The 25,649-nt window shown below is 44.6% G+C and overlaps 2 protein-coding genes across 7 annotated transcripts in view; one reads left to right on the forward strand and one right to left on the reverse strand.

The window, feature by feature from the left end:
* Positions 1-14,848: 14,848 nt before the first annotated feature.
* Hnrnpdl (heterogeneous nuclear ribonucleoprotein D like) lies at positions 14,849-19,551 on the reverse strand. 5 transcript variants are annotated; one of them, XR_003479581.2, is made up of 9 exons: positions 18,944-19,551; positions 18,013-18,181; positions 17,768-17,929; positions 17,288-17,419; positions 17,061-17,175; positions 16,646-16,816; positions 16,243-16,334; positions 15,785-15,889; positions 14,849-15,111 (listed from the first exon to the last, which is right to left on the reverse strand). XR_003479581.2 is itself a non-coding variant. In XM_027387648.2 (8 exons), exons 1-7 carry the CDS (start codon positions 19,399-19,401, stop codon positions 16,264-16,266), a joined length of 1,278 nt encoding a protein of 425 aa, XP_027243449.1. In that variant the 5' UTR covers positions 19,402-19,551; the 3' UTR covers positions 14,849-15,111; positions 16,243-16,263. The 5 variants fall into 5 exon arrangements, 4 of the variants coding, with proteins under 4 accessions (XP_027243449.1, XP_027243448.1, XP_027243451.1 ...); XM_027387648.2 differs by lacking the exon at positions 15,785-15,889; XM_027387647.2 differs by having other exon boundaries at positions 14,849-15,889.
* A 692-nt stretch (positions 19,552-20,243) lies between these two features.
* The window catches only part of Enoph1 (enolase-phosphatase 1), a 28,946-nt gene continuing 23,540 nt past the window's right edge, over positions 20,244-25,649 (forward strand). The window contains exon 1 of one of the 2 annotated variants that reach the window (XM_035452094.1): positions 20,244-20,537. In XM_035452094.1, coding sequence (XP_035307985.1) covers positions 20,483-20,537 — 55 coding nt within the window. In that variant the 5' untranslated portion in view covers positions 20,244-20,482. Of the gene's footprint in view, positions 20,567-25,649 lie in introns of both variants that reach the window. The other variant, XM_027387651.2, reaches the window with a different exon arrangement.

Here is a 25,649-nt window from a genome sequence, read left to right on the forward strand (position 1 = left end):
TTCTGGCTTCTTTGGGGGCTCTGACAAACAAGCTTGGATGAACATGCTTGTTTTGTGTGGGGGTCAACTTTAACTTCTTTAGGATAAATGCTTTTGGTGATATAATGATTGCATGTTTTGATTTTAGGAAACTGCCAGACTCTTCCAGAGTGGCTAGGCTAGTTTGCATTTCCATCAGCCACCAATGAGGAGAGCTCAGTATGTTCAGATCCCCACTTTATAAAACCAGGTAAGGTGGCATGCACTCGTTCCGCCACTGCTGGAGAAATGGAGGCTTGACAGCCAGAAGTCTAAATAAAACTCTGAGCTCTAGGTTCACTTAGAGACCTGCCATGAACCTTTATCCTCTACATGCATATGCGTGAATATGTACGTGTCCCTCATACACACACACACACACACACACACACACACACACACACACACTGTACATACATGTACTACCTTACATACACATACCACCTCTCTCTCTCTCTCTCTCTCTCTCTCTCTCTCTGGGAAAAAACTTAGAAGCAGTTGTTAATTAATTAGTTTTAATTAATTTAGTGGTGCTGAGAATCAAACCCAAAGTTAATACATACTAGGCAGATGCCCTTCCACTGAGCCATACCCCCAGCCCAGTCAGTCATTTTAGTTGGTTTACAAATGCCATTGTCTTTTTCTTCTGCCTTTAATAAGGTAAAGTGTGTGTGAGATGTATGTACAGGTGTGTATGCAGGTGGGTGTGCCCTTGCACATGCATGTAGAAGCCAGAAGAAGACACCAGTGTCCTCTACCATTGTGTTCCACCATTTTGGGTAGGCTGGCTGGCCAGCAAGCTCCCAGGATTGGCCTGTCAGCCTCTCCGTGCTGGGGTTATAAGCGTGTGCCACAACATCTGGCTTTTTATGTAGGTGGTAGGGATTCAGACTCAGGTCCTCATGGTAGGAAGAGAAAGGCATATGTATTTGTGTGTGCTTTTATCCCCTTTTCTCTGCAGTGTATTACTATTACTATCTAGTAACAAAGGTTCTCTTATTTGTTTATTGGTTGATTGACTTGGATTTTCAAGACAGGGTTTCTCTGTGTAGCCCTGGCTGTCCTGGAACTCATTTCATAGACCAGGCTGGTCTCACATTCAGAGATCTACCTGCCTCTGCCTCCCGAGTGCTGGAATTAAAGTCATGTGCCACCACTGCCTAGCTCATTTGTATATAAAATTATAGAGAGAAAATTTTACTTTACTTCACAAAATTCTCAGCAATAATGAAAGATGGGGTCAGGAGCGATGGTGGAGTGCTTAAGACTTGCTATTTGCAGAGGACCTGGCCTTGGTTGCCAGCACCCACACGGTGACTCAAAACCATCTTTAACTCTAATTTCAGGGAATCCAACACCCTAACTAAGACAGAAGTTGGTACCAGGAGTGGAGTATTGCTGTGCTAGGCCTGACTATGCCTTTATTTGGAGGAATTTGAACTTTGGGGGTTTGGGTTAGGAAAGCAGTAGAATGCTTTAAGCTCTGGTTAATGGGCCATACGAGTAGGAACATGGAAGACAGTGATGCTGAGGGTGATTTGAACTGTGGTGGCTGTAGGGCACACGAGCCACTGGAAGATGGTGCTGAGGGGAAGTCAGATGGGTGAGTCCTGAGTTGTTTACAAAAACAAAGATGACCGATTGCCTAGATCGAACCAGATGAGGTCACTGCATGAACAGCTCGTGTTTACTAGGTAAAGTATAGGGCACCTAGGCACATAATAGGCTGACCTTTAAAACTATTGGCTGGCTGTTTTCTCTGCCCTGAGGTTTTTTGCTTTAAAAGATGTTTGTTGCCGGGCATTGGCAACACACGCCTTTAATCCCAGCACTCGGGAGGCAGAGGCAGGCGGATCTCTGTGAGTTCGAGACCAGCCTGGTTACAAGAGCTAGTTCCAGGACAGCCTCCAAAGCCACAGAGAAACTCTGTCTCGAAAAACCAAAAAAAAAAAAAAAAAAAAAAAAAAAAAAAGATGTTTGTTGTGGGACAATAAACAAGTTCCTACTTGACTAAACTCCCTGCCTTCCTCAGACCCAGCTCAGCCTTCCACCGTTGTTCTAAGACCCTGAAGTGCTCTGGCTCAAGAAGTTTCAGAGGAGAAGAATGTTAGGCATGTAGCCTAGAGACTGTTCTTGTGATATCTGGTGAAGAATAGCTTTTTGCTCTTGTTCAAATAATCTGCCTGACGTTAAAGAGTTTTAGATTAATTTCATTGGCAAGGAAATTTCAAAACAGCATAGTATATACTCTGTTGTGTGGTGATTTGTATTCACCCTTTTTGTTTTGTTTTATTTTTCAAGACAGGTTTTCTCTGTGTAACAGCCTTGGCTATCCTGGCACTCACTCTGTAGACCAGGCTGGCCTCAAACTCATAAAGATCTGCTTGCTTCTGCCTCCCAAGTGCCTCCCATGTGCTAAGTGCCTTTAGCACATGCTACCACTGCTCAGCTTTGTGTTCACTCTTAAGAAGACTTATAACTTTTCAGAGCAAGCTGAGAAAGGAAAAATACAAAATGTACAATTTAAGGGAAAAAAAAAGGGGGTACCAGGAAGTAGAGTATAGCTGAGTCCTGTGTTCAAGGAGGTAAAAACATTAAGGCAAAGCTCACTGTTAAATCGAATAAAGGGAGTGGTGACCTCGGGTCAAGATCCCACACAGCTAAATTTCAAACTTATTTGAAGGAATTAAAGAAAAGCTCAGATTGCCTGGGCAGTGGTGGCACATACCTTTAACCCCAGCACTTAGGAGGCAGAGGCAGGTAGATCTTTGTGAGTTCAAGGCCAGCCTGGTCTACAGAGCAAGTTCCAGGACAGCCAAAGCTGTTACACTGAGAAACTTTGTCTCCAAAAACAAACAACAACAACAAAAAATAGAAGAAAGAAAGAAAGAAAGAAAGGAAAAGCTCAGAGCCAGGTGGTGGTGCACACCTTTAATACCAGCACTGAGAAGGCAGAGGCAGGTGAATGGAAATTCAAGGCCAGCCAGATCTACAAAGTCAGCTTCAGGAAAGCCAAGTTTAGGTAGTAAAGATAACCATCAAAACCGGGCGGTGGTGGCACACGCCTTTAATCCCAGCACTGGGAGGCAGTGGCAGGCAGATCTCTGTGAGTTTGAGACCAGCCTGGTCTCCAGAGCGAGTGCCAGGATAGACTCCAAAGCTACAAAGAGAAACCCTGTCTCGAAAAACCAAAAAAAAAAAAAAAAAAAAAAAAAAAAAAAAAAGAAAAAAAAAAAAAGAAAAGAGATTGCATGAATTTTTCCAGACAGGGTTTCTCTGTGGCTTTGGAGGCTGTCCTGGAACTAGCTCTTGTAGACCAGCCACCACATGTATGCCTGCACACCAGAAGAGGGCACCAGATGGCATTATGGATGGTTGTGAGCCACCATGTGGTTGCTGGGAATTGAACTCAGGACCTCTGGAAGAGCAGTCAATTCTCTTAACCTCTGAGCCATCTCTCCAGCCGAGATTTTGAACTTTTAAACAAGTTTGAGACTGTTATAAACTATAGGCACTTTTGAAGTTGACCTGAATGCATTTCTGCATTATGTTATAGCTACAAGCCTATGGGGGCCCAGGAGAGGAATGTGGTTTGAATAGGAATGGCAGCCATATACTCATGTATTTGAATACTTGGCCCATAGGGGGTGTCATTATTAGGAGATGTGGCCTTGCTGGAGAAGTGTGACACTGTGGAGGTGAGCTTTGAGGTCTTTATGCTCATGTGGAACACAAATATCCTTCTGCTGCCTGAGGATCAAGATGTAGAACTCTCTGCATGCTGCCATGCTTCCTGCTATGATGATAACAGACTAAACCTCTAAAACTGTAAGTCAGCCCCAATTAAATGTTTTCCTTTATAAGAGTTGCTGTGGTCATGATGTCTCTTCACAGCAATAGAAACCTGAGACAATCCTCTGTAGGGGGAAATGCTGACCATGCCTGCTTGGGGGGTGGCACAGATGCCGCTGACCACACTCTGGTGTGGTCAGAGTGACTTAGCAAGGCTTTAACTATCAGAGACACACCCATGCGGCTCTCTTTTCCCTCTCCCCCCTGTCTGAACGGACGAGCAGGCTTCTGGTGTAAACCTGGTTTCTGGATCCGTTGCGTGAGTACTTTCCTAATAAACCATCTGTTATCAATCTAGTTCTGACTCCATTGCGTTCCACTTTACCCCTTTCCCCCGTTTTTTGAGACAAGATTTCTCTGTAGACCTGTTGGTCCTGGAACTCTAGTCCATGATGGCCCCTAACTCACCAGGACCTATCTGCCTATATCTCCCTAGTTATGAGATTAAAGGCATCCTCCACTACACCTGCTTACCCTAGATAGGAAATAATAACAGATCAAAGTAATATTCTACCAAAGTCCAACTTGGCGAACTAATGAGGTTATTGGCTTATTTACCAGAGTGTGGGTTACTTACGGGAGCAGGAATGACCCATGAGTGGTTGAATCACTGAAACACATACCCAGTACATGACTACTTATGACAGCTGGTACATTGGCACTCTCAGCAAGACCTGCAGGTAGCTCAACCCGTTGAAGAAGCTCCAGGCCAACTGAACAGAATCTCCCCCCTCAGCAGCTGCTGGCTTAGTCTGCAAGTTGGAGGAGGACCCGTGAATCTCACAAGTTTCTGTTAACTCCCTGAGTCAACATTCCAGGATAGAAATGTTTCAGCTCAAGGAAGTGGATACATAACCCATCTTGCTCAAACAAAGCCCCAGTGAGCTATTATATGTCCTCTCTGTTGTTTTCTGGACATGTGGACAGCTCCCCACCCTTGTGACCTTCTAGAGTCCCAGGAATTTACCAAAGGTTTAAAAAACCCTCACTGGTTCATTCATTCTCCATTTTTGACAGTCTATAATTAGCACTATACGTTTACCTTGTTACTCCACCTACACCTGTTTGAGAAATGACCTCAGTGTTTGTAAAGAGCAAACAGTAAATCTGGTGAAATGAAGACAGGAAGGGAGAGCTGTGTCCCAGGTGAGGGAGCTGCAGGGAAGGGATGTGGCAGCCAGCCTTGTGGGGAAGGGATGATGTGGAGGCCTACCCTGGTTTTACCTTAGTAGCTCCTAAGAACTTGTTTTGTAAGCCACTGTGCTGAGATCCTCTGCGTCTCCAGGCCTCTATGGAGATTGGGAAGGGCAACCAGTAAGGTTAAAAATGTCACAAGGCTCAAGTTTCCTGCTGAAATAAAATCAACTTTTGAAAAAAGCAAATACTTTTCAGGTTGTAAAATATTACTTTCCAGAGTTCTGAAAAGTCCTGGTTAGGGCATTTTTTTCTTCTTTTCCTTATTGCCTGTGTAGAGCCAACTTTTGGATATCCATACTCTTGTTCTCATGTAAATACTCTTGTTCTTAAAGATTTATTTTTATTTTTCAATTGCGGTATGAGTGTGAGTAACCATACAGTCCAGGGTCCCCCAGAGCTGGAGTTACAGGATGTGAGCTACCTGACATGGGTGTTGGGAACCGAACATAGGTCTGCTATGCATGCCCTTAAAGCACAGAGCCATCTCTCCAGGCCCTGGAGATGCTTCTGATTAACATGTTCACTGTATTTCCATTCTCTGTTGCCATGTTATCTATTTATTTGAGTTAAGTTCATGAGTTTCATGAAATGCTATGACATAGCTGGATCTGTGAGAGCAGCGAGAAGGCTCCCATGGTGAGCATGACAGGTCAGGGGTATGGCTGGAGTACTAGAATTCTTGCTTAAGTGTGTTCAGTCCCAGCAGTGCGCAAACTGGGCGTAGTGGCACATATCTGTAACCCCAGCACCTAGAAGGTGGAGACAGAATCATCAGGGGTTCGCTGCCACCCTTGGCTCCACTGTGAATTGAGCAGCAGCCTCAGACAAATGGTTTGGGGCCTGGCACTTTTAGACTACATGGGCAACCACGATCCCTGGCACTCTTGAGTTTGGAGGGCTATCATGAAGGAGGTCTATGGGCACTGTCTACCTAGTTGCTTCTGTCAGCGTGCTGCTGGGCTCTGGGCACTGTGGGCTACTGATGGCTACTTTTCACAGCCATAGGAATGCCTCTTGAGAGATCCTGAGCCAGAGCCAGGAGGCCTGAGGCAAATAAGCACACAAGGGGCTGTGTTCCTGACACCCTAGAACCATTCCTGGCTGGACAGACTTGCCCTCTTTCCATTAAAGAGCAAGCTTATTTCAAAAGGAGACAGGGATTGAGACACAGAGAGAGAGGAGAGGAGAGGAGAGGAGGAGAGGAGAGGAGAGGAGAGAGAGAGAGGAGAGAGAGCAGAGAGAGAGAGAGAGAGAGAGAGAGAGAGAGAGGAGAGAGAGAGAAAGAGGGAGAAGGAGAGGCAGAGACAGAGAGAGAGACAGAGACAGAGACAGAGAGAATGAAGTATTTTGGTATCTCAGACTTCCAAAATGGGTTGGGAAACCATCATACTGGGCCCCTCTCATCTGGGAACTTCTAACATCACACATTACTGGATCCACACAGATGCCAGTCTCCACTGTGGCTGCTCTTGCTACACAAACTAACACTGCTTTCAGTGTTAATACCATCAAGGCTCAACACTGGGTGTTGTTACCTGTGTCTGCTCAAGGTCTGGTCTGAGAGAATTCTGATGGAGCTGGCGTCACACATGTGTGCTCTGGTGTACAGAGGTCTCGGAAGTGATTCTTACTTATCTATATTGTGCAACACGTGACTTCTCCTAAGCCCCCGTGGTGGTTTGTGTAAAAGTGGCCCCTACAGGTCCATAGGAAATAGCACTATTAGGAGGTGTGGCCTTATTGGAGTAGGTGAGGCATGGTTGGAGGAAGTGTGTCACTGGGGGTGGGCTTTGAGGTCTCAGTGTGTCTGTTTCTTCCTGCTACCTGTGGATCCATGTAAAACTTTTAGCTACCTCTCCAGCACCATGTCTGACTGCATGCTGCCATGCTTCCTGACATGATGATAATGGACTAAAGCTCTAAACTGTAAGCCAGCTCCAGCTAAATGCTTCCCTTTATAAGAGCTGTCGTGGTCATGGTGTCTCTTCACAGCAATGGAAACCCTAACTAAGACAGTCTCCAAAATGAAAACTCCTCCTTTCCCATTAAAACATGGGCAATGTACGGGCAATGAGGGCTGATGAGAGGTTCAGTGGGTAACAAGACACTTGTAGCATAAGACCACTTCAAGGTCCTCTGCCCTCAATATCACACACTGAGGACCCAGTTTCTGATGGAGGAATTCTTTCAAAGAACATGCTCAAACCACATTCAAATTGCAGCAATACTTACCATGGAATGAGTATTTTTGTCACGACTCATCTTGGTTGCCAACTACGCTGGATTTAAAATGACTGTGGAAACACACTTCTGTGTCTATGAGGGTGTTTCTAGAAAGTTTAACTTAAAGGGGGAGGACCCACTCAGAATGTGGGTGGCGCCACCCATTGCCTGGAGTCTGAGGTTGAATAAAGATGAGAAAGGAGGCTGAGAACCAGCCTTCATCACTACTTTTTTTTTTTTTTTTTTTTTTTTTTTTTTTTTTTTTTTCTTCTTCGAGACAGGGTTTCTCTGTGGCTTTGAAGGCTGTCCTGGAACTCGCTCTGGAGACCAGGCTGGTCTTGAACTCACAGAGCTCTGCCTGCCTCTGCCTCCCGAGTGCTGGGATTAAAGGTGTGTGCCACCAATGCCCGGCCCTTCATCACTACTTTCGCTTGCTGATGCAGTGTGACAAGCTGTTTTATATCCCACTGCTGTGACTTCCCTGCTATGGTGGACTGTGCCCTCAAATTGCAGGCCAAAACAAATCCCTTCCAATTTTTAAAAATTTATTCTCTATTATTCTCTCTCTCTCCTTCCCTCCCTCCCTCCCTTTTCAGTGGCACACACCTTTAATCCCAGCACTTGGAAGGGAGATGCAGGTCGATCTGTGAGTTTGAGGCCAGCCTGGTCTACACAGAGTTTTCTAGGACAGCCAAAGCTATATAGAGAGATCCAATCTCAAAAATTTTTTTTAGATATTTTATGTGTATGAGTGCCTGCGTGTAGGTCTGTGCACCACGTGTATGTGCAGTGCTCATGGAGGCCAAATAAGGGAGTCAGATCCCCTGCAACTGGAATTAGTTGTGAGTCACCATGTGGCTGCTGGGAATCAAGCTCAGGTCCTTCCTCTACAACAGCGCTAAGTGCTCTTAACTACTGACCATGTTTTCTTGAAGCCGCTTTTGCCACCTAACAGTAAAACAGAAAACTGCTATCAAGAATGGCCTAAACCCATGACAAAACTGACCATGTGGGCTGTGGGCCTTTGGAACTGGTCTATAGAAGGAATGTCAAAGCATTTGGAACTTCAGGCGAGAAAAGCTCTAGAACATCAGAAGAGCTTAATGGGTTATTCCGCTGGGAGTTTGGGAGACCAGAATGCCAAGAGCAATGCGGTGGAAGCTGATTTTTGAGAGGAACAAGGACTTGCTTATGTACTAGGCTAGAGGCCAGTCATGTTACACTATGACAAAGTCTGGCTGCCTTCTGTGCATGTCCTGGGAGTCTTGAGTGAGGCTGGATTCAAAAGTAATGAACTAACTTCTTGGGCACAGGAAATGTCAAGGCATCGCTAGTCCATCTTACTCGTGAGACAGTTTTTCGAGGTTTCTCATGTTGTTCTTAACATGAGACATGTGTTATGAGACATGTCAGCCTCCTGAACAGGTGGGGTAACAGGAGTGTGTGCCTGTGCCTGTCCCTTTTGCCTATGCCTGCCCTCTAGGTTTCTGTGAGTTCCAGGTTCTGGTTAGTTCTTCAATGCTTTTAGGGTTTTTGTTGTTTTTGTTTTTAATACCTCATTGTGTTTGTAAAAAGAGTTATAACTATTTAGACCACAATTGCTAGAAGCAGAATCACGTATATTCTCTTGAAAAAAATAAATATGAAGACATATGTATGTGCGTATACTTACATATATACTCTTAAAAGTATATATTGGTCAATTCTAATGTATGTGAATGTGAATATGTAGTTCTAAACATAGGTGTGAATTCTGGGCCAATTCTGAGGACATTTGACATTTTAAGGAAAAGCTAACTCTTGGGCATAAATAGTTAAACTGTGACAGCTGTACATTATATTATTACTATTTATTATTATAGATAGGGTCTCATGTATCTCATTATATAGCTGAAGATGACCTTAAACTTCTGATCTCCTGCTTCATTTCCAGAAGTGCTGAAAGCTATGTACCACCATTTATGGGATGTTGGGAACTGAACCCAGGGCCTCATCTATGTTAGGGAACCACTCTACCAACTGAGTTACATCTCCAGCCCAGACCATTGTTCTTATTCAAGTTATACTACCAGCTAGAATGCTTTCCAGAAATGATCAGTAATGACTTTACCTTCTGGTTGAGTCTATTTGGTTGTGTCAGAGCTAGAAGCTTCCTCTTCAACATCCTTAAGGCAGAGAATGCTTTCATCAAGTGGCGAATATGGCCAAGATAAAAAAGATTCAGGTAATTTTAAAGTAGTAACCTGGAGGCTGTAGAGATGCCCCAAAAGCACAAGGACCCAAGTTTGTATCTTCAGCATCAATGTAAATACTGCAGCAGTAACTTCTGGCTTTCACATACTTACACACAACACACCCTCAAAAATAAATAAATAAAATAATACACCTTTAATCCCAGCAGTAGGGAGGGAGGCAGAGGCAGGTGGATCTCTGAATTTGAGGCCAGCCTGGTCTACAAGAGCTAGTTCCAGGAAAGCCTCCAAAGCCACAGAGAAACCCTGTCTTGAAAAACAAAAAGCAAACAAAATAAAACAAAAATTCTAGCCTGTTAATACCACGGATGTTGTCTGTGTATCATTGGAAAAATCTACATTTGATCTTAACCAAAAAGGTGAGTAGCAACATCACTGGAAAAATACATCATAAGATCCTTTTGGGGGTCCAGCACAAGAAAACAATAATCCCATCTCCAGTAGAGAATTGGAAGTGGAATCATTTGAATTTTAAGGTTTTTTTTTTTTTTTTTTCTTTTCGAGACAGGGTTTCTCTGTGTAGCTTTGGAGCCTATCCTGACACTTGCTCTGGAGACCAGGCTGGCCTCGAACTCACAGAGATCTGCCTGCCTCTGCCTTCTGAGTACTGGGATTAAAGGTTGTGTGCCACCATGCTGAGCAAATTTTATTTTTTTTTGTCTTTTTAAGGTAAAAAATGCTTTATTAGTCATGTGTGAAAAAGACAAAAGAACTTTGCTGAACATTTTTCTTAAGACTGGGAGGGGAACTACTCTAATTTTAATTTTTAATCAATATGTATGTGTGTTTCTGAGTGGCAGGTTTATGAACAGATGGCTGGGTCTGGGAAAGCATACAATAGGGTATCAGGTTCCCTGGAACTGGAGGTACAGGCAGCTGTGAGCTGTCTGAAGTGGGGTCTGGGAATCACACTTGGGTTCTCTGCACATTCAGCCCATGTTTTTTGTTTATTTTTTTTTTGAGACAGGGTTTCTCTGTGGCTTTGGAGGCTGTCCCAGAATTAGCTCTTGCAGACCAGGCTGGTCTCAACTCACAGAGATCCGCCTGCCTCTGCCTCCCGAGTGCTGGGATTAAAGGCGTGTGCCACCACTGCCGGGCTAGCAGTATGCTTTTCTAAGTACCCATCTGTCCTTATCCCAATATGCTCAGTGTGGGTCGAAGAGTCTTAGTACAAAGGAAATTTCCTGGGCTAATTTTCAGTATTTTAGTAAGTGTGGTAGAATGATCTACAGAAGCATCTCTACAGGGGGCCAGGAGTGGTGGCACACACCTTTAACACCAGCACTTGGCACTAAAAGATCTGCAGAGGCAGATGGATCTCTGTGAATTTAAGGCCAGCCTGATCGACAAAGTGAGTTCTATAGACTGTTACACAGAGAAACCCTGCCTCAAACTGCACCCCCTAATACAGCATGACAGAAACATTTGATTTTAATTGGCATGATACCTATCATCTCACAAAGTTCTGAAGGCTGCCTATCTTTTGGTTAAAAGAAATGCCACAGCACAATGAGTTACACACCCCATTTTAAACAAGCCAGCCAAGAGTGTCTTGCACACCTACAATCCACGATTAAGGAGACTGAGGCAGGAGGAACTCAAACCCATCATAAGCTACATGGGGAAATTGGGCTCAAACAAAATACAATGTATAGAAAAAGTAAACTCAAGTGCTCTGGTGGAAACCACAGCACTCAAATTTCTTTCACTAAGTTTGTAAACAAAACAAAACAAACAAACAAAAAACCCCCAAAAGCAGGCAAGCAACCAACCATCACAGAACCCTACAGATAGGGGTGGTAGTGCACACCTGTAATCCAAGTAGTCACGGTCAGTCTGGGTTACACATTTAGAGTGTCTCAAAAAGCTAGTTCTACAACAGCAAGGGATACATAGAGAAACCCTGTCTCAAAAAACAAAAACAAAAACAAAAAAGGTGCTTGCTACTGCAGAGGACCTGGGTTCAGTTCCTTGGTCCCACAAGGTGTTTTTACAAGTGTGCGTAATTTTAATTCCAGGGGATCCAATGCTCTCTTCTGGCCTCCATAGGCACCACACATAGGTACTGCAGACATACATACAGGAAAAATACACAAAGTCCACTTCTTTTGGTATGTATACATATATGCACACACATACAACCTGAGTACCTCAGGATCCAAGGACAATCAGAAATCACTGTCAATATCCAAGGAAAGATCTTCCCTACGAACAAATACCCACTGATTGGCTGGTGTTGGTGGTGCAAGCCTTTAATCCCAGAACTTGGGAGGCAGAGGCAGTTGGATCTCTGTGAGTTCCAGGCCAGCCTGGTCTACAGAGCGAGTTCCAGTATAGGCTCCGAAACAATACAGAAAAACCCTCTCAAAAAACCAAAACCAAAAAACAAAACAAAAATACCCGCTGATCTCCTGAGAGAAGTGGATCCACTGTGGCCAATTCTACTTCCCTACAAGCCAACAAACCAAGAGTATTAAAGAACACTGGCCAGTCTTTCTCTGAAAACCTAGGCCTCAGATAAGCCTAATAGGTTAGTAGGAGTTTCATGTTTATTTTTTCAGGGTTTCTCTGTGTAGCTTTGGAGCCTGTCCTGACACTCGCTCTGGAGACCAGGCTGGCCTCGAACTCACAGAAATCCGCCTGTCTCTGCCTCTCAAGTGCTCGGATTAAAGGTGTGTGCCACCAACGCCCGGTTTAGGAGTTTCATGTTTAAGATTCCAAAAATGTCAGGTAACTGCCCTGCCTTGAAAACCATGGGATTAATGAAGTGAGAAGGACCTTTGGTAGGGCTGTCACTCTTTTCTCACTAAATCACACTAACACACACTCCCTGTGTGTATGCACTTGTGCATATGTGTCCAAGGCCAGAGCCATTGGAACTGGTGGAGGTGGAGTTCCAGGTAACCCCAACAGCCTAACCCGGGTGCTGAATTCAGGTCCTCTCTAAGAGCAGCACTTGTTCTTAATCACTGATCCTACCTCCAGTTTCAAGACTTTTGACTTGTGTTAGTTTTTGAGAAACCAGAATCTCGTACATTTCATCTGAAATTTCTTAACCTGAAGTAACATGCTGAGTATGCCTTTTCAAAGCTGTCTTAGCACTTAAGAACATGCCTCTTCAAATGACTTTGAGCCCTGATAAGAGGAAGCGCGGTTAAATCATTATTGGAATAGCACAAAGAATCTATTTTCACTGTTGAGTATTACGCTAGAAATACCCCAGACCAACAATCACATCTTGTAGTTTTCAGTGACCAAGAAGTCATGCTGCATCCTTACTTTTTATGAAACCAAATCATGCTAAAAATCCAATTTCCAATTTGGCCATTTTAAAGAATAATATAAAATCCCAACTGATCCCTTTTTTTTTCTTTTAGGAATACATTTTCAAACGCTTGCAAAAAAAAGGCCATATAGAGGTTGTGTTGTTAAAAAAGTTGAGACCTGGGCTGGAGAGATGGCTCTTCTGGAGTTCTTGGGTTCAAGTCTCAGCAAACACACAGGAGCTTACTACCATATAATGAATGGGATCTGGTGCCCTCTTCTGTTGTGGAAGAATACATGCAGATAGAACACTCATAAACAACAAAAGTTAACAGCCAGGCAGTGGTGGCACATGCCTTTAATCCCAGCACTTGGGAGGCAGAGGCAAGTGGTCTCTGAGTTCAAGGCCAGACTGGTCTACAATGCAAGTTACAGGATAGCCACAGATGTTACAAAGAAACCCTATCTCAAACATTGGGGGAAAAAAAGTTGAGACCACAGGTGACATTAGGACAAGGTTTGAAGTTTTTTTCTTCATTAGTTTTCTAATACTGTTCAACACTTTTAACAAATCCATGACATGTATACACACACATTTTGTGTTTTGACTATGTGGTGAGTGTGCTCTCATGTTGGGAGGGCTGAGGCTGTCATGTCTTTCCTCGATTGCTTTCCCCTTAAAAAATTTCATATACTATGACAGTTATGTCGAGGGTGGTTTTGTAGAGTCAGTTCTCTAGGTAACTGGTGCCTTTAAGGGGCAGAGCCATTCTACCAGCCTGTCCAACTGTGCTTTTTGAAATTTTATCAACATTCTTACTCTGATTCTTAGTAAACCATCTCGGTGATCTTTGTATTTCCTTAAAGTCATACATAAAGACTTAACTGAAATTTTATTTTAAAAAGACTTTATTCATTTTGATCAGGGAAAAATGACAATCTCAATGTTAACTTGTCACCTAATTGTAAGCTTGAACTCACAGGTATTTCTTATTCTGGATATTGTACCAACTAACAATGTGAAATGGTCTCCCTTCTATTGTCTTGGCTGTAAGTTGAAACAAACAATTCTTTTTAATAGTCAACACTGGTACTTGGCCATAGTAAAATGAGGCCAATGCATTACAACTTGATAGCCTAGCAAGTACAAATATTATCGAACAAAGTTGTAGGCATTTTAAAAAAAGGTTATCAGTATAAAAAGCTCACACTGGTCTTCTAAGACCAAGCACTCTAATCTTTAACGTATCCCAAACCTAGAAGTGTCTGTGGAACCATAGAAATCCCCTTTCTAAGTCCAAGTATTCAATGGAAAACTCAAAGGTTGTATTACCTTACAATCCTAAAAAAAGGTTTTAATGCCCCAAAAGATAGACCACTTTTCCACTGCCTCAATAGAGAACTGCTTAAATCTACTCCGTTCATGCACTATGATGGGATGGATGCTCTAGTGTTAACTTCCTTAAAAACTCACCCCACTGCACCCAAACTTCAGGACAATCCCATACATATCTGATAATGCCCTTAACTATGAGTTTGATAGCATCCTTACCTTGCATTTATCTATGGTACTAAAAACCCAACAGCATGGTGATCAGCTAAAGCCTTTTTTTTTTTTTTTTAGCAGACAAGCCATTAACCGTTAAAAGCCATTATACATGGTTTGTCAGAGGAACAAAGCAAAGATAGCCAATTAACAACTTTGTGCTGCCAACAGGCCTTCCATTTTCAGTGTCAGCGAGGCAGTCCTAGCCCAGCCAAGATGCTTTCCTTAGGAAGTCTGAAAGTACAGCTCACACTAGAAAGCTTTACCAATCACAACAGACTGCAGTGTCAGTCTCCAGATAACCCCGGCAAACATTATTCAAAAGTTGCGGAATGAATATCACGTAGCAAAGAGACCAGGAACAAGGGGACAGACACTAGGACCAGTTTAGTTTCTTCCTATGGACCAATACCCCCTACAAAACAAGCTGTGCCTTAATTATTGCTTCTTTATAAAATTACATTTCCACAGAACTATGTAGTACCTGACGCAGAAAAACAATCACATAAGGAAGCATTTATTTGAGGTTTAACATGAATCATACAAATAAAAATTTGTATAAACACAAATCCACATTGAGTCAATACACAGATAGCAAAGGACAAAGTAAAAACAAAGAAACTAATTGGCAGCTATATACAGTTGGACACAATTGTGTCATGTACACTAGAAAGTCTTTTACAAAATAATCATCTTAGGTCAACAGAAGATCAAGCAATCTTCAATGTCTGTCCTGTAAGATGGTTTTCTTTACACCCCCTAAAACAAAAACAAAACAACTGTTAGATGTGTGCAATCCTCACAAGCTTGCAAAGGTCCACTTTCATGAATTGTTTTAAGTCCTCACTTTATTCTTTTCTTCAATAATTAAAGATCACATGCATATTCAGTGACAAAATGTAGTTTGAGTATTTGAAAAAAATCATGTGGAGTTCCCAAATGATATTAAGTGGATTTACTTTCGAACACAGGAATGCAATCTTCCCATAGTTACAAGCCTAGCAGATGAAGGCCAACTAGAAGCATAGCTCTAGTAAGCCAATAGAATGCTATCACCAACACAAATTTCAGGCAGGTTTATATTATCAAAACGACAACGAATTGCTTTGTGCATATGATCTTTAACTTATATCCCAGATTTAAAAGTTCTTGTTTTGCTTTGTAGATTTCACTATTAGCTATAAAAAGAAAAAGCAAGCATTAAATCTTAAAGAATGGACACTTAAATGAGGCTCCACAATTGAAATACAACACTAAACAGAAGACCAAAATGATTAAGCTGTAAAAAGGCATTTATGTACTTTAACTCCTGCAAAAAACCATTTAAGTTAAGTTTAGACACTTAATCTCCAAAAAGATTAAAAAGAAGCCAAAGTCTGAAGTTTTCCACTTTAATCTTTACGCTGGTACATGAAGTTGGAAGAGACCATACCACAGGACAGCGTTTTCTGGTGTATGCCTTGCGCTCTGCCCGCAACGTGCGACCCCCAGAGATAGACGTGGTCAGGGTGACACACGGCCTGCAATGAAGTTCCCGCTGGCGGGTACAAACAAGGTATAATGTCAGAGTTAGAAGACAACATTCTTGTTTTCCTTAAGTTGTACCCATTTCAGTACTTTACCTGTTATAGTTCTAAAAAAAGTTTAAACCTCCTGGTACACAAAGCAAACAGAAAAACTCTTAAGTTTTTCTGTAATTCTAAAAAAGGTGAGGTAAGACTTTAAAGTTAAAGATCTATAGACACTTTAGGCAAAACAGGCTCATAAAGCAATTAAAAATTAACAATTTAGTAAAGACTACACAGTATTTTGTTTACTCGTCTTTTCATTTGTCTATTGATCTTTAAATTAAATCAGACACTGCCAATGTTTTCTTGTAAGCTCACACACCTGCTTTTTCCCATGTCCTCCTTAGTAGGGCTGGTAATTGTTCTGGTGATTGCCACCCCCTCTGGATGCCTTGCCATAAGTGCTCTGTTGACCTAGTTTGAAAGGATACAAGTTTTACTAAGCAAGTTTCCTGTAAAACTGCCTTCTTAAACATAAAAAAAATCTACAATGTGTAAAACTATGCATGCTGAACATTAAAATATCAAGCCATCTTAACAGCCAAGAGTTGTAAATTGTACTTTAAACAACAATCACTGTCTGTTACTTTCCTAAGACTACACAATATGACTTAACTCCAAACATCAATAGGAAACTCATACACACATACAACTTCAGAATGGGAAAGTACTTCAAAACTGATTTTAATACCACTGGTTTATAAAATTAAGTTAAGTATTCTTACCGCTGTAGTCTGCATATCCCTGTCCATATCCATAGTTCCCATAGTTATACCCAGTATAATCATATCCGCCATAGCCACTATAGTTTTGATCACCACCATAGGCACTATTATAATTTCCATATCCTTGATCATAATAGTTATTAAATCCTTGGTTCCAGTTTTGGCCCTGACCTGAAACAATGCACAATGATTGTTAGGAAACCACTTTGGACTTTCCCGATCCTAACACAAAATGATTCATTCTTGTCCCCTACACTGTACTTACTAAAAACAAAACAAAAACCTCCCCACGAACCAGCCTTTACCATGTGGGGTCATTTTTAAGTTTCCATCTAGCTGTGTTCTCCTATGGGCCATTTTACCTAGCAGCTTACTGTTACAGTTTAAAAACCACTATTTCCCCGTCAAGTCTCACCTCTTCCACGTCCCCTCGTACCACCTCTTCCACCAGCCGCTCCACCTCTGCCACCTTTTTGTTGTTGCTGTTGCTGCCTGTATACCTCTTTGGGTTGTGCAACTTTGATTTCACACTAAAAACAAACAGAATTTTTGCATGTTCTAAGCTCTGAACACAAAAGTGGCTTTCTTTTCAAACAGGGTTTCCACATACACACTTCTCTTAATGGAATTCAATCTATTTACCTTCCCAGAACCTATTTGATGGTATCTGCTTTCTAATAATTTCTTTACTGGCTCTTCGTCTGTGTATGTGATAAAACAGAATCCTCTTCTTTCATTTGTTTTTGTATCCATGGGGAGCTCAATATTCTCTATCTGCAACCAGGTGCATTCAAAACAAACAAAACCACCCATTAGTGCAAGTGTACAGACTTCACAAACACACTCTACAGACCACTACTGTCTAAAAAGTCGAGTTATATTCTTTTACAGTGTCTTCTACCCCAGAGAGGCCACCAGTTGGTAAAACTTGCACCACTTTAATCCCTTGGGCTTTGGCTAGACCAGATTAGATACTGGTTTCCACCATGGCACAGAAAGTAGCAATTAAGATGCAAAACCATAAGGCACCCAAGAAGTAATTCAGGCCCATCTTGTGAAATACTAATGAACCCTACACAAACTTGAGCATTTCAAAAACACATTTATACAAACACAGCCCACCTCTCCAAAGGCTCCAAAGTATTCCTTAATTTGTTCTTCTGAAGTGTCTGGACTCAATCCACCCACAAAAACCTTTTTAGGGGGTTCTTTTCCCTTTAAAGCTTTGGCCCTTTTGGGGTCTATCAATTTGCCATCCAGTTTGTGTTCCTTCAGTTCCAAAACCTAGAAGACAAGTTAGACAGGAACTTAGAAGCCTATAGCAATTTGCAAGCAACACAAAAGCACAGTGCAAAACACACCCATACCTTATCCACACTAGCAGCATCTTTGAAAAGCACAAATCCAAATCCTCTTGATCTTCCAGTGACTGGATCTGTCTTAATTGTGCAGTCTACAACTTCCCCAAATCGAGACAAATACTCAGTCAGATCTTTCTTGCTTGTATCCCAGCTCAAGCCTCCAATAAACATTTTACTAGAAATAAAGTCATTTAAAAAAAAAAGAGACTTAACAGTAACTTAGTGATTACTTCAACCCTGTAATTAAACAATACAGTAGGTGCATGCAATCCGCTTTGATTACAAACACTAACAGACCACAAAAACCAGCTCAAACAAAAACTTGCTCAAACAAACCAGCAGACAGGTTGCTGTCTACAGTGCAAACACAAAACTTTATAAAAGGCCAACGAAGTCTGGTAGAGATTCGGCTCCGACTACTTTGGTTTGCAAAAACACAACTTGAACACCGAATCCGCCCCCTCCCTCCCCGACAACTTAAGTGAACTTTCATCCATAGCTCTCAAGTCAACTTGCTACCTACGGAACTCTTGGTACCAGCCGGCTACTGGTGCCCAAACCAAGTTTCCCAAACGTCCCCCGGAAAAAGTCGCCCCAGCAACAGCAACAATAACAACACAAGACACACAATGAAGAGGCGGCGGCAGCTGCAGCATGTGGCGCACCGAGCCCGGCCCCTCCCCCCCGCGGCGCCTGCGCACTCGGGACACCGACGGCGCCGCCTTCCTTCCCCAACCCCTCCTCCCTTCCCCCACCCGCGGCGGGCCTCTCGAGTCACCCCCCCATCTTACTTTCCACTAGTGGGGAAGCTACTGGGGTCCAGCGGGCACGCGGAGAATCGGCTCGGGGAAAGAGTGGGGGCAGCGCGCGCAGCTCCGGAGGGGGCGCGGGGCGCGCGCGGGGCTCTGGGGGAGGGGAGGAGCGGAGCGTGCGGTACCCGTCATCCTGCTGGTTCTTGCTCGCGTTGATCTTGGATCCCTCTGCGAACTCCTCTATGTTGCTGTACTCGTTCATGTCCTCCATGCTGGCGGAGCCGTCGGCGAGGGGGTGCTGGCGCGCAGTGCGGGTCCCGGCGGCGGCGGTGGCGGCGGCGGAGCGTTGTATGGAGCCGGATTTAAAATGGCGGCGGAAGAGATCCGGCCGCCGCCTGCGCCCTCCCTTTATAGCCGCCCCGCCCGCCAATCGGGAGGGCTGCTGGGCGGTGACGTGGCGCTGGGTCCGGCGCGCCCCCTGCCGGGAGGAGCTGGAAGCGAGCGAAGGGAGGAGCGGGGCGAGCTGCCGGGGAGCCCGTGGTCGCCAATGGGAGAGGCTACGGGAGGCTAAAGTAGCGGGAGCGGAGGGGAACAATGGCGGCGGCTGCGGCTGCACATGGGAAAGCCGGGGCGGGACCTCCATCGCGGTGCTCCGGGCGAGGAGCGAGGTCGCGCTGGGGGTCGGCCTGAGAGAGCAGGAGAAGTCAGACGCGCAGGACCGAAGCGCAGGCAATCCCGACGGCGCCGTAGCAGGGCCACAGTCCCTCTTGCCTTGAGAGCCTTTTGTGTCACCGCGTCCAGTCCGCCGCGCCCTCAGTCCCCCAATGCGGAGCTGCGGCGGTGGCGGCTATGACCGCCTGGCTGCTCCGGGAAGAAGGCGGCGTGCACCCGGGGCTGCTTGCTGATGCTGCAGCGCGCCCGCAAGCTCGCCCGGCGCACGCGTGCTCTGTCCTTGCGCGGGCTGAAGCCAGCCGAACCAGAAAGCGGACGCAAAGCGACGACCCTCTCTGTTCTGGCGGGGACTGCGGCTTTTCCGCCGTCGCCTCGGGGCGCTGTCTGCTCGGGGGGCGGGGGGGGGGGGCTCGGCTGCAGGATCGCCGCAGCCCGATGCGTGCGGCCGGCCTCCCGGGCTGGCTGAGGCCGCGGCGGAGGGCGGGGCCTGCTCGGAGGACTGAAGCTGTGCCAAAGCGCACGCGGTGGGCGGGGAAGGGGGTCGGGTGCCGGAGAAGGCAAGGGGCACTCACGTCCCCGGCGCGCCACTCACGGGGCTCCCGTCTGCACGTGGCCCGGGCCGCTCGCGCCGGCTCCCTCCTCCAGGCTGCGGAGGACTGGCGCCCGCGCTCCGGGATCCGGGCTCTGGTGTTCGCTTCTTTGTTCCCGCCCACGCGAGGCCCATTTTGACGGATCGGGTTCGCGGCTCGCCGGTGACCAATAGGAGCGCGCTCCCTGCTTTCCCCGCCCCCCTCGGAACCCAGAGCACCGCCCCCTCTGCCCACGTGGTCTGGGCCTGCGCCGCTCGCCTGGTCTTTGGGTGCAGCGTCTTGGGCGGCTTCCTCTGCAGTCGCGGGTACCCCGAGCCGGCCTGTGCCCACCTCTCTGGCCGCTCGCTGCTGCCAGTTCTCAGATTGTTGCTGGGCTTCGGGAGCCCGAGGCGTCCTGGGGGCACAGGCTGTGTTGTCCTCTTTACCAGCGCGGCCGAGCCCGTGGTAGCATCCGGCAGGGAAATGGTCGTGGTTTCGGTGCCCGCCGAAGTCACAGTTATCCTGTTAGATATCGAAGGTACCACAACCCCGATTGCTTTCGTGAAGGTGAGGGGCGGAAGGGAGCGGGGAAGTTATTTGTGTCTAAAAGCATCTGAAAAAGAAATCTTTCAGTGTTGCGGGTTTTGCCTATGGGCTCAAGGAGAGGTGGTGTGGCTTTGCGTCTCTGGAATGGGGAAGAGTGAGGCGGCGGGGGGTGCTTTTCCTCGCGCCACCATCTTCTCCCTCCCCTGTCTTTGCTTTTGGTTAGGTAGAAAAGGATAGGAAGACGTGGAGGTGGTCTCAGCAAAGGCCTGGGGGAGGGCAGGTCAGCTGGGAGGAGGTGAGATGACAGGCCTGCGGGTAGGTGTGTGCCCTGTCTCCTGGAGGATGAGAGTCCACCATGTGTTGGGCTGTGGTCTGGAGAGGTGGTGGCCTTGATTAGTGGTCCTTGAGGTTTAGGTCTTCCCTAATGCAAAAGACAGAAGTGAAAGAGGAGTTTTCAAGGGGCTCTGGTACCTTGGGCAATAACAACTGGTTTTCGAACTGACACTGGTAAGTGGCTGAGCCATATGCATACTTATTTCACTTGTCTACCAGAACACATCTAAATGTCTGTTTCACAGGTCAAAAGACTTTGCTTTCTTACATGTACTCAATCACCCGAATTAAGTGCAGATATATGTGTAGAATAGGAAAAAAGTTGGAAGACCCATTATCTAGTAAGCTTTGCAGCCTGTTTTAAGTTATATTTTGCTTGTTTACATTATACAACTACGCGATTTTCTAGGTGTAGATCTTAATATTTGTATGCAATTTTAGGTTGTTTTCTTAAGACAGGGTCACTCCCTCAATATATAACCCTGGTTGGCTTCAAACTCCTGGCAAGCCTGCCTCAACCTCCAGGGCTGAGATTTACAGATAGGTGTCACCAAACCTGGTAACTATTTACACCCCCCCCCCCATTAAGAATTATGGTACTTTGGACACTAGAGGTCCTGAAAAGGTCTAGTTGGACATTTCCGCAACATTGTAATTACAATAGAGACCAGTGGAAATTTTCAAGACTGCTTAAATGCTGATAATTGTGCCCATTTTCTTGTTATATAACTAGCTTCTTTGTGTGTGTGTGTGTGTGGGGAGGGCGTATAGTTCACTAGCTCTATTCTCTGTTGTCCACTGGGGAGGGTACCAGGAGTAATGACCACAGAGGTCATGATATAGCAATAGATTTGCACCATTTTTGGGAAGTTGATTTGTTGAATAAGATAGGTCATACAAGTCAGTTTAGAAGCAAAGAGTAAAACTTCTCCCCCATCTTTTTCCTCCCTGCCTTCCATTAGATGAGCCACTTCTTAATTCTTGGGCAGTCTTACTTATTCTGAAGCCTTTTGATAAAAATGTTCTAGTGGCCTAAATACAGTATATATCAGAATATATACACACATTCAAGGCTAGCTATCAAATAATGATTTAGGAATAACAAAGCATTTAGCAGTCAAGTGTGGTGCTGCTTGGTAGGCTGGGGCAGAAGGATTGTTGGTTTGAAGTCAACCAGGGCAACACAGTGTGACATCATCTCAACAATAGCTAAATATAGGGCCTGGAGAGATGGCTCAGCGGTTAAGAGCACTGACTACTTTTCCAGAGGACCATGTTCCATTCCCGGCACCTACATGGTGGTTCACATCTGTAACTCAAGTTCCAGGGGTTCAGAGTCCCTGTTTTGGTTTTGGGTGCCATCAGGCACACAAGTGGTGCACAGACATGTATGCAGGTAAAACAGTACACACAAAATAAAAATCTTAAAAAGGAAGCTAAGGGCCAGACATGGTGACACACACCTTTATTCTCAATGTTAGGGTAAGGCAGAAGCAGATGGATCTCTGTAGATTTGAGGCCAGCCTGTTCTAAATAGCAAGTTCCAGGATAGCCGCAGCTACTAAGAAGAGAGGGAGGAGAGGTGTGGGGAGGAGAGAAGAGACAGAGAAAGACTGTTTCAAAAAACAAAATAGTTTAAAAAGTAAACATCTTGGGTCTACTATTTTACTATTACACATGAATGTATCAAAATCAGTATTTCTAAACGCATGTTCAAAAGAATGAGTTACATTCAGGAGAATTAGAGTTCTGTGGGTGTTTATGGTAATTCTGCAGAGAAATTCCATCAGACACACTTGAGAGCTGCTGTCTAAACAAGTTTAGCTAGCTTCCTTTCCATCATGCCTCCTCATGGCCGCTGAACACTCGTGGGCATGTGCTGTGTGAGTCCTCAGAGCCATTGAACGCTCCGGTGTAGCCTTTGCACACTCGTGTGCACATGTGGTGTGTGAGTCCTTGGGAGGGGGGTGCCCACTGAAGTAGACATGTTTAGGGCATCTGAGGGAGAGGATGACCGCATCATACCCACCTGCAGCTTTTCAGCATGGAGCTGGGAGTTTAAAGGTGTCTACTGAAGAACTGTTAGTCAAGTAGGCGTGTGACTTTGAGTCTTGTCTCCTAGGAACACTGAGTGCTCTTTACTTACAAGACACTGAACTTGTCTCCATAATGATGATGTGTGCACTATCTGAATTTAATAAGGCTCCAAAAGGTTGTGTAATTTAAATGCCTGAGATTTGAACCCAAATAGTCACGATCATGGTAGGAGCTTACCTAGCATACAGCTCCAGCACGTTATAAAACCAGCCATAGCACTAGGTGTCTTAGGGCTTTTATTGCTGTGAAGAGACACCATGACCATGGCAACTCTTATAAAAGAAAACATTTAATTGAGGGGGCTTGCTTACAGTTTCAGAGGTTCAGGCCATTATCATCATGGCTTTTGGAGTGTGATGGAATACAGGCAGAGGTGGTGCTGGAGCTGAGAGTCCTACATCTTGCAAGCAACAGGAAGTTGACTGTCACACTGTGTGAAGCTTGAGAAAAGAGACGTCAAAGCCCCAGTGACATATGTCCTTCAAGATCACTCCCACTCCAAGAAGGCCACACTTCCTAATAGTTCCACTCCCTTTGGGGCCATTTTCTTTCAAACCACCACACTAAAGTGTGGTGTCAAAGGTCTATAACTCCATTACTAAGGAGGTAGACATGGGAGAATCAGAATTTCAAGGTCACCCTGGCTACAGAGCAAATTTGAGGCCTGTCTGGGCTACATAAGACCCTCTCTTTAAAGAAAAAAAAAAGCCACTCTTAATGTTTCTGTTATTGCAACTAACATTTGTCAAAGTGTTTTATCCCATCTCCAAACATTTTTTATTAGATGTATTTATTTTATGCGTATGAGGGTATATGTAGACCATATGCATGCAGTGCCTGTAGAGGCCACAAGAAGGTGTGAGGTATGAAACTGGAGTTATGAATGGTTGTGGATGCTGGGAACTGAACCTGGCCTGACCCCATGCAGTCTTTTTTGCATGGAAACAGTTGATATGAGAACAATTTGATCACTATGAGATACCATGAAAGTACATGGTAAAAAAATTCAGTTTATACTGCTGTCTGACGATGGGAACCCTTGGGTCAGAATGAGTAGAGGTGTACTTTATTTGCATATTTGGTTCTGTGGTTAGTGTTTACTGAGAAAGTGAAGTATTGTCCAGAACTGCCCTTGAAGTTTGTCAGTATTCTTTGGAAAGACCGACCGACTTCCTCCCTCCCTTCCCTCCTTCCCTCCCTCCCTCCCTCTCTCCTTCCTTCCTTCTTTCCTTACTTTTGGTAGTTCTGTTTTGTTTTGAGACAGGGTCTCTATGTACTCCTGGCTGTTCTTTAACTCTGTATGAAAACTGGGCTGGCCTTAAACTCAGAGACTGGCTTGCCTCTGCCACCTCCCCAGTGCTGGATAAAGGTATGAGCAACTACACATAGCCTCATTTTCCATTTTTTAAGTCAGTCAAGTGCAGCCAGTTATTTAAGGTTGAAAGAAGGCCCTTCTTAAGCTGTTGGCCCTGTAGCGGGTTATTTTGACCTCACACTGGAGAACTGAGATAGGCCTTGGGAACTGAACACCCTCATTGGGTGGAAGAGCAGGCAGATTGCTGGTATTGCCAGAATAAAATCTATCCTATTTCTGTGCTAATAGGCTTAAAAAGAATAATTTAACTGAATTAACTGATAATAGTTTGCATTAATGAGTTGTTTTCTTTTATCCTAATAGCATTTTTCATGACTGTTAGGGTGCACACATACTATGGAACAACCACTTGGTCTTTTTTTGTCTGTGGGGATGTAATGAGCATTTTTTTTATGCATTGTTTTTAGCCTTCTGAATACAAAATAGCACCAAGTCAGCAGTTTTCGGGGTTACCTTACTTGGGAAATTGGATATCCCTTCTGAGCCTGGGGAACATTCTCTCATTTGATAAAGTGCTTACTATTTCATGCTTTTTCTTTGGTTGCATGTAAGAACAGTTGTGATAGTATTAGTGAGTACTGAATCATTGCCCAAGAGGGAAATCCCACAAGGTTCAGTCCTGAAAGTTCTGGTCCTGTTTTTATCAACAGTCAGTGCACAACTTTGTTTTATATTTGTTTGTTTGTTTTTGGTTGTGTGTGTGTGTGTGTGTGTGTGTGTGTGTGTGTGTGTGTGTGTGTATGTATGTGGAGAGAGAGAAAGAGAGACATGAATATTGCAGCACAGCCATTTGTGTTTTCTCCACAAGGTATGCCATAGCAGCCTTGAGTTGAGGAAGCAATAAACAGCACTTGGGCACTTGCTGCAGGGCTACCACCTGAAATGTAGAAAAGCCTGTATTGTGTGGGAGCTTAAATAGGCATTCTTTGTTCATTCTCAGCTGTCACCTGGGATGTGGGCATCCTATCCTTGGGAAAGTTCAGTGATTTGTTTTGTTTTGACATGATGCCTAGCATGGGGAGAGTCTGAGGCAGAAGGATTGTGAGTTCTAGTCCAGTCTGGGGTGCATAGTGAGACTTTCTTTCCAAAGAGAAAGAATTAAGTATCTGTGTAATGGAGTAATTTCTAGATAGGGCTTGGGGACCATGTGGTTCAAGATTACAGTTTAGTTCTTGGCTATACTGCAGTTAGACTTGCAGTGGTTCAATTATTTTAGAAAATTATCTTATGATACTGACTATGATCTGTGTAATCTTTTGAAAAGATTTGAAGGTCGGAGGACAACTTGTGGGAGTATGT

Source organism: Cricetulus griseus (genome assembly GCF_003668045.3).
Source record: "Cricetulus griseus strain 17A/GY chromosome 1 unlocalized genomic scaffold, alternate assembly CriGri-PICRH-1.0 chr1_1, whole genome shotgun sequence".
NCBI lineage: Eukaryota > Metazoa > Chordata > Mammalia > Rodentia > Cricetidae > Cricetulus > Cricetulus griseus.

Bases quoted from the DNA above. Each gene is read 5' to 3' on its own strand.
- Hnrnpdl (XM_027387648.2), bottom strand. From the start codon at position 19,401: ATGGAGGTCCCGCCCCGGCTTTCCCATGTGCAGCCGCAGCCGCCGCCA. The intron at 17,176-17,287 runs GTAAATAGATTG...GTTTGTTTTTAG, and splicing joins ATCAAATAGGTTCTGGGAAG to TGTGAAATCAAAGTTGCACA. The intron at 16,335-16,645 runs GTAAGAATACTT...CTTTCAAACTAG, and splicing joins GGGATATGCAGACTACAGCG to GTCAACAGAGCACTTATGGC.